Source organism: Mauremys mutica, chromosome 12, assembly GCF_020497125.1.
Source record: "Mauremys mutica isolate MM-2020 ecotype Southern chromosome 12, ASM2049712v1, whole genome shotgun sequence".
Taxonomy (NCBI): Eukaryota; Metazoa; Chordata; order Testudines; family Geoemydidae; genus Mauremys; species Mauremys mutica.
This window is the reverse complement of record NC_059083.1, coordinates 31,889,112-31,895,797: the sequence shown is the minus strand read 5'-3', so window position 1 is coordinate 31,895,797 and position 6,686 is coordinate 31,889,112. Positions and strand designations below refer to the sequence as shown.

The following is a 6,686-nucleotide window of genomic DNA, read 5'->3' as shown; positions in this document are numbered from 1 at the left end:
CTTGAAAATTTAAATTGGTAACAATTGGAATGAAATGCTGAAACCGGGATTTTTTTGCAACTGTGAAAGTTTAAATTAATAAATATAAAAATTGCTTAAAATGAACATTTTCTGTCAAAATTATATAGTATAAAAAAAAAAGAATTCCACCAAATCTGACTATCGCGCCTTAGACACACAGACCCTGCTCCTGCAGGCTCATCCTCACAGGGAGAGCTGACGTCCATGTGAAGCCCCAGTGACCCTCCCCACCAGCACAGATGGCTGATTGCCAGACCACAGCGCTAGTGGTAAATTTCTCACCACAGCCTCCAGGGCTGTAATCTTACAGGTAGGCCCCTTCCAACTGAACAAAGAACAGGAGTCAGTTCCAGGAAGGGAAACACCCCCTTGCTGCTGCAGGTGGGGCATAGTGTGAACTCAGGAAATTGAAACTAACCCTGTTACTCTGCCCAGAGGAAGCCATGGCTGCAGAAAACCCTGTGGAAAGTCTCCAGGAGGAAGCGTCATGTCCCGTCTGTCTGGAGTATTTCACAGAACCTGTCATCCTGGAGTGTGGGCACAATTTCTGCCGAGCCTGCATCAGCCAGTGCTGGGAGGGATCCGATACAGCCGCCTCCTGCCCTCAGTGCAGAGAAACTGTGCAACAGGGAAACCTCAGGCCCAACAGGCAGCTGGCAAACATGGTAGAAATCGCCAAGCGACTGAGTTTACAGGCAACAAAGGGAAGAGGAGGGGACGGGGTGTGTGGGGAACACCAGGAGGCTCTGAAACTGTTCTGTGAAGAGGATCAAACTCCCATCTGTGTGATCTGCAGAGAGTCCCGGGCTCACCGCGCTCACACAGTGGTTCCCATACAGGAAGCCGCCCATGAGTACAAGGTACCGAGTTGCTGTCCAGTCTTATGGGTAATAAATTTGGCATCACAAGTTTCCTAAGACAGGTGTAACTGTGTCACTCAGCTGTGTGTAGCCCTCATTACATGAAAGAGGCTGTGCAAATTAATGATACTCCAGCCTGGCAAGAAAGGGAACAGAAAGATTTAAAAATTGTCTGATGTGGAAAAGTTTTCTCTGAGCAGCTGAATCCTTTTCAAACCCAGCTCCCACCAGTGAACTAAGGGAACTCTCTGCAGACCAGAAGTTATTAAATGACCAGTGAGGTTTGATTCACAAGAGCTGCAGGGGGAGTTACAAGCTGTGGCTGTTATTACTGATTGGATCACAGTGTTTATTATTGTTATTGGCATCCCAGCAGCCCCTACAGCCCCCAGATGAGATCTGACCTCGATTGCAGGGGGCCCTGTAGAAAACCCAGTGAGGGACAATCCCTCCCCTGAGCCATTTACAGTCCAACTCAGGGATGGGCAAACTATGGCCCGTGGGCCACATCCAGCCTATGGGACCATCCTGTCCAGACCCTGAGCTCCCAGCTGGGAAGGCTAGAACCGCCCCGCCCCGTGGTCCCCCCTGCCCCATGGAGCCACACCGCTGCGCAGGCAGTGCTCTGGGCGGTGAGGCTGCGCAGTTCTGCAGGGCTGCGCGGCAGCGTGTCTGGCTCCGAGTGGGCTGCAAGGCTGCCAGACGTGCTGCTCTGAGTGGCGTGGTAAGGGGGCCGGGGGGTTGGGTAAGGGGCAGCGGGTCCTGGGGGGCAGTCAGTGGACTGGGAACAGGGGGCAGTTGGATGGGGCATGGGAGTCCTGAGGGGCCAGTCAGGGGCGGGGGTGTGGATAGGGGGCGGGGCAGTCAGGAGACAGGGAGTAGGGGTGGTTGGATGGGGGGTGGGGTCCTGGGAGGGTGGTTAGGGATGGGGGGTCCTGGGAGGGGACGGTCAGTGGATAAGGAGTGTGGGGAGGTTGGATGGGTCGGGGATTCTGAGGGGGGCAGTCAGGATGTGGGAAGTGGGAGGAGGTGGATGGGGGCAGGGGTCAGGCCATTTGGGGAGGCACAGAATTCCCTACTCAGCACTCCATACAGTTTTGCAACCCCTATGTGGCCCGTGGGCCAAAAAGTTTGCCCACCCCTCGTCTAACTGGACAAGAGAGACAAAAGGTGGGAGGAGAAACTGAGGCACAAAGAGGGGAAGTGAGTTGTGCAAGGTCACTCAGTAGGTCAGTGTCAGAGCTGAGTATAAACCCCCACTTATCCAAGGCCAAGCCAAGTGCCGTAGCCACTAGCCTACGCTGCCCCCCTCAGCAACACTGAGCAGTGATGAAGTGCAAAAAGTAGGAAGAAAAGACTCCCAGGCTCAGCACAGAGACAAGGTTTCCCACTGGGATTCTGAACTCCTGTGTTGCTCCATGAGGGGTTAAACTCAGATGATGTCAGCCTGCACTGGAGGAGATCATGGCGCTAAATGCTTGGGACCCCGAGCACCTTGAGCCTGCACACAAAAGGGCTCCAGACAGCTCAGGTCCATGCCAAGTACCACTGGAATTCACTGGATTGAAGCAAAACTAACTCCAAGCTGGAGCTGACCAGTGCCAGTCTGACCTGTTCTGTTGTGTACTTGGCAAGGACCAGCCAGAGCCGTTCTGTTAGTCCCACCAGGCAGGTTTTGTAATATCCCAGAATGCACTGCTTCCGAGATCTTTACCAGGGAATGGGACAGTGGGGACCTACCCAGAGGGCATTGCAGTGGGGCAAACCCCATCTGTTCTTTATACAAATCTGCATGTCCAATTAGGATGGCCACTGAGGCATCCCCAGAACATAGGACATCACCACGCCTGCCTGCATGGGCCCTCCTGCATCTGAATCAGTCAGTTAGCATGGGCCCTCCCCCACCTTCTTCAGCTTTCCTCCACCTTCATCATTCTGCTGGTCCCACCCCTGCCCCCGCCCTCACGGTGTCCTTCTGCGTCCTCAGTCTCCTCCTTTTTCTTTTTCACTGGACAAACTCATGTCCAGTGCTGGGTCCCTACTGGACAGGGATTGTCAGGAGTGAAAGTAAGTCGGTACGAGGACCGGTAAGAAAAGGAGACTGGCTGAGGGAGGGAGAAGCCCGCCCCCCTGCATAAGAATAGTTTAAACTAAGGGCTTGGCTACACTTACAAATTTGCAGCGCTGCAGCAGGGTGTGAAAACACACCCTCTGCAGCGCTGCAAATTGCGGCGCTACAAAGCGCCAGTGTAGTCAGAGCCCCAGCGCTGGGAGCCGCGCTCCCAGCGCTGTCCGTTATTCCCCACAGGGATGTGGAGTACAGACAGCGCTGGGAGAGTTTTCTCCCAGCGCTGGTGCTTTGACTACACTTAGCGCGTCAAAGCGCTGCCGCGGTAGCGCTGCCGCGGCAGCGCTTTGAAGTGTAAGTGTAGCCAAAGCCTAAGCTGTTCCCGGAGTGGTTCAGCCCTTGGGGTTAGCAGCGGTTTCTGGCATCCTTGTTAATTTCACTCACAGTAGCTGCGGGGAGTGGGGAGAGGAGGGTGTGTTTGACCATGGCAGGGGCAGTCCTTATCTGCCCCCAGGATGAGGGGCTTTTGTCTATACACAAGAAATACAAGCATTTGGCTGCACAGCTTAAATCCAGAGCTAATCAAAGCAGGTGGAAGGGGAAAACTCACTGTCACATTGGTTTCTCATCTCCTCCCTCCCCCTCCTCCAGCCAGGCTGCAGACAAGGCTCTGCATTCCTCCTGCCCCACCCCCAGCAGGGGTTCTCCTCTAAGTTCTAGCTTACAGTAGGGACATTGGCTGAGATGCCTGCTGCTGCTGCTGCTGCTGCTGCCTGCATAAGAACAGTTTAAACTCAGCTGTTCCCTACGCAGTTCAGCCCCCAGGATTAGAAGCCTTTTCTGGCATCCTTGTTAATTTCACTCCCAGTTGTTGTTGGGGTGGGGTGGGTGATCTTAGCAGGGGCAGTTCTTTTCTGCCCTTGGGATGAGGAGATCTCCTATACACAAAAAACACAATCAAAATCAGGAACCATTTCCAAGTTCAAATCTCTCCCATTCCCTTCCCAGCAGATGATCATGGTTGTGATGTCCAAACTGCTTGCAGATCATCTTTGAAATGTTACTGAACTATGCAGGGAATAGCTGAGTTTAAACTGTTCTTATGCAGGAGGCAGGCTTCTCCCTCCCTCAGCCAGTCTCCCTGCTGCAAGCTAGAGGAAAGCCCCTGCAGCTGCTACTCAGTGCCAGGTAGGGAGAAAGCACAGAGCCTAGTGTCCGCAGCCTGGCTGGAGGAGGAGGAAAACACGGATTAAAATGTGACAGTGACTTTTCACTTTTTCAGGCTTATTTCAATAGTAAAGTTTTATTACAGACAGTACTGGTAGTAGTAATAGTAGCTTTATGTTCTCTATCTATGTCATGCAATGGGAGGGATCCATGAAGTACATAGGAGAGGTGGGTTGCTTGCGACTGGACCATTATGGGTCAGAAATGTAAATTACTTTCACTCCTGCCCAAACCCCAGGGCTCCCAGCCATCTCTGCAGCTGGTAGCACCAAGGATGATTTAAAGGGCCTGGCTCCTAGCTTCAGCTGAATCCCCAAGCCCTTTAAATCCTGATTTAAAAGCCCCAACCCCGTTAGTTGAAGCCCTTCCCCACCACCACAGGACTCTGGAGTACCAGCAAGTCTTTTAAGTCACTTTCACCCCTGGGAATAGTGTTCCAAAAAACTGGGATTGTGCAGCTTCCAACCAGACGAACGGCCTCCCGACGTCTCATGGGGTTTGCCCTGGTGCTTAGACAAGTTCTGTCTAACCAGCGCAGTCCCTAGCCCATAATGAAACCCTGGTGGCTTCTGGGATTTGTATCACTTTGTTTGTTAAAACTTCTTTAAAAAAAAGCCTGCTGATTCAGCCCCATGTGACTCCAGTGTCCTGTTATGTGCTGTACCACTAATCAATTCACAAATACCAGTAAAGCTTGGTTATAACTGAGATCTCTCTCTAATTACTGAAAAAACTGAACCGGATTTGGTAACAAGTCAGAATATGACACATTCCCAGTCTGCATTGATAAGGTTTCATCTCCTTGCTGCCCCTGATGTCACAAAGCAATTAGGACCAACAGTCATCTTGGGGTTTGGATGGAAAAACAAAAAGCTCCACACCCCTCTCAGCCATTCAAATAAAAGCTCCCAAATCCTTTCTGTTTCTTCAGGAAAGAATCCAGGCCCAGTTGAAGACTCTGAGGGATGAGAGAGAAAAGCTGCTGGGATTGAAAGTGACTGGAGAGGGGAAAAGCCAGAAGTATCTGGTAGGTGCCTGTTGTTATGACCCAGCAGGGACTGGCAGTGGGAGGTCTGTTTGGAGGCAGATTCCTGTGTGGCCTTGGTGAAGATGGACCTGTGTGTGTTTCTCCATGATCATGGATTGATGGGTTAGATTCATGTGTAGACAAGCCCTAAGCTTCCATTTCACTGGATGAGATAATGTCTAGCTCTTGTGGCTTGCCCAGAAATCCCCCCCAAGGGAACTGAATGTCCCCGTGAGGTGCTGTCCATGTGTCTGGTCATTTCGTGCATTAACATGTTTGTTTCTTTTTTCTCCTCTGGTGTCTCTGTCAGTGTAGTGCTGAGTCCTGCCTCCTGCTGCTCTGGGTCTGAATTCCCAGAGACCACGAATAACATATGCTGACCATGACAGACATGGAAACCTCCCTTTCAGAGAGATAGGGCATGAAGGGGAAGTTGAGAGAAAGTCCTCTCCCTAAGGTAGAGTCAAATGTCAGAAATCTTAGGAGTTTCAATGAAGTTCTCCCTCCTGCACACTCAGCTCTCCATGAAAGGACCCCAGGTGCCATTCATATCCCTGACCAGCCCTTTCCATATTTTCATACAGAAACAAACACAAACCGAGAGGCAGAAGATTATGTCCGAATTTCAGGAACTGCGGCAGTTCCTGGAGGAACAAGAGCGACTCCTGCTGGCCCAGCTGGAGAAGCTGGATGAGGAGATTGTGAGGATCCAGAATGAAAATGTCAGTAAACTCTCCGAGCAGATTTCCCATCTCAGTGAGCTGATCAGTGAGCTGGAGGGGAAGTGTCAGAAGCCAGCGAGCGAATTCCTGCAGGTGAGACAGGGAGAAACAGAGGTGCCCACTCCATGGGTGCTTAAGGGCCAGAGCACCCATGGAAAAAAATTAGTGGGCGATTAGCACCTATTGGCAGCCAGCTCCTCCCTCTGCCCCCAGCCCCTCCTAGCCGCCAATCAACTCCTCCCCCTCCCAGTGCTTCCCACCTGCCTCAATCAGCTGTTCCGTGGTGTGCACTGGGAGGGGGAGGAGTGGGGATAGGGTGTGCACAAAAGAGGGGTCAGAAAGAGGCTGGGTAGGGGCAGAGTGGGGGCGGGAAGAGGGAGGGTGGGGGTGTGGCATTGGGGAAGAGGTGGAGTGTGGGCAGGGTCTGGGGTTGAGCACCCCCAGGGACAATTAGAAGCCAGCACCTGTGGTTAGAAACATCCCAGATCCTCACACAGGGAAGGGAGGGCTCCTGAATCATAAGCACTGGAGCCAGCAGTCAGAGATCTGAGTGTAACTCGGCATATGCATTGCTGACGTGAATAACTATTATTCTTTGCAGAGTCACAGACACACAGATATGAGAGATGGAAAAGCCCCATTAGCTCAGGGAATCCATGGCCCTGGTGTCAGGGCAGGGCTTCTCTTCCCCATATTTGCAAAATCCCTTCCCTGGGATCCCCTGTGTGAATCAAACGGAACTGACAGTCTTTCCTCTCTCT

At 52.1% G+C, this 6,686-nt stretch overlaps 1 protein-coding gene across 1 annotated transcript in view; it reads left to right on the top strand.

Annotated features, from left to right (window-relative positions):
- Positions 1–461: 461 nt before the first annotated feature.
- The window catches only part of LOC123345549 (zinc finger protein RFP-like), a 31,005-nt gene continuing 24,780 nt past the window's right edge, over positions 462–6,686 (top strand). The window contains exons 1-3 of the mRNA XM_044982523.1: positions 462–881; positions 5,108–5,203; positions 5,788–6,018. Of these exons, the coding sequence (XP_044838458.1) occupies positions 465–881; positions 5,108–5,203; positions 5,788–6,018 (744 nt within the window). The 5' untranslated portion in view covers positions 462–464. The remainder of the gene's footprint in view (positions 882–5,107; positions 5,204–5,787; positions 6,019–6,686) is intronic.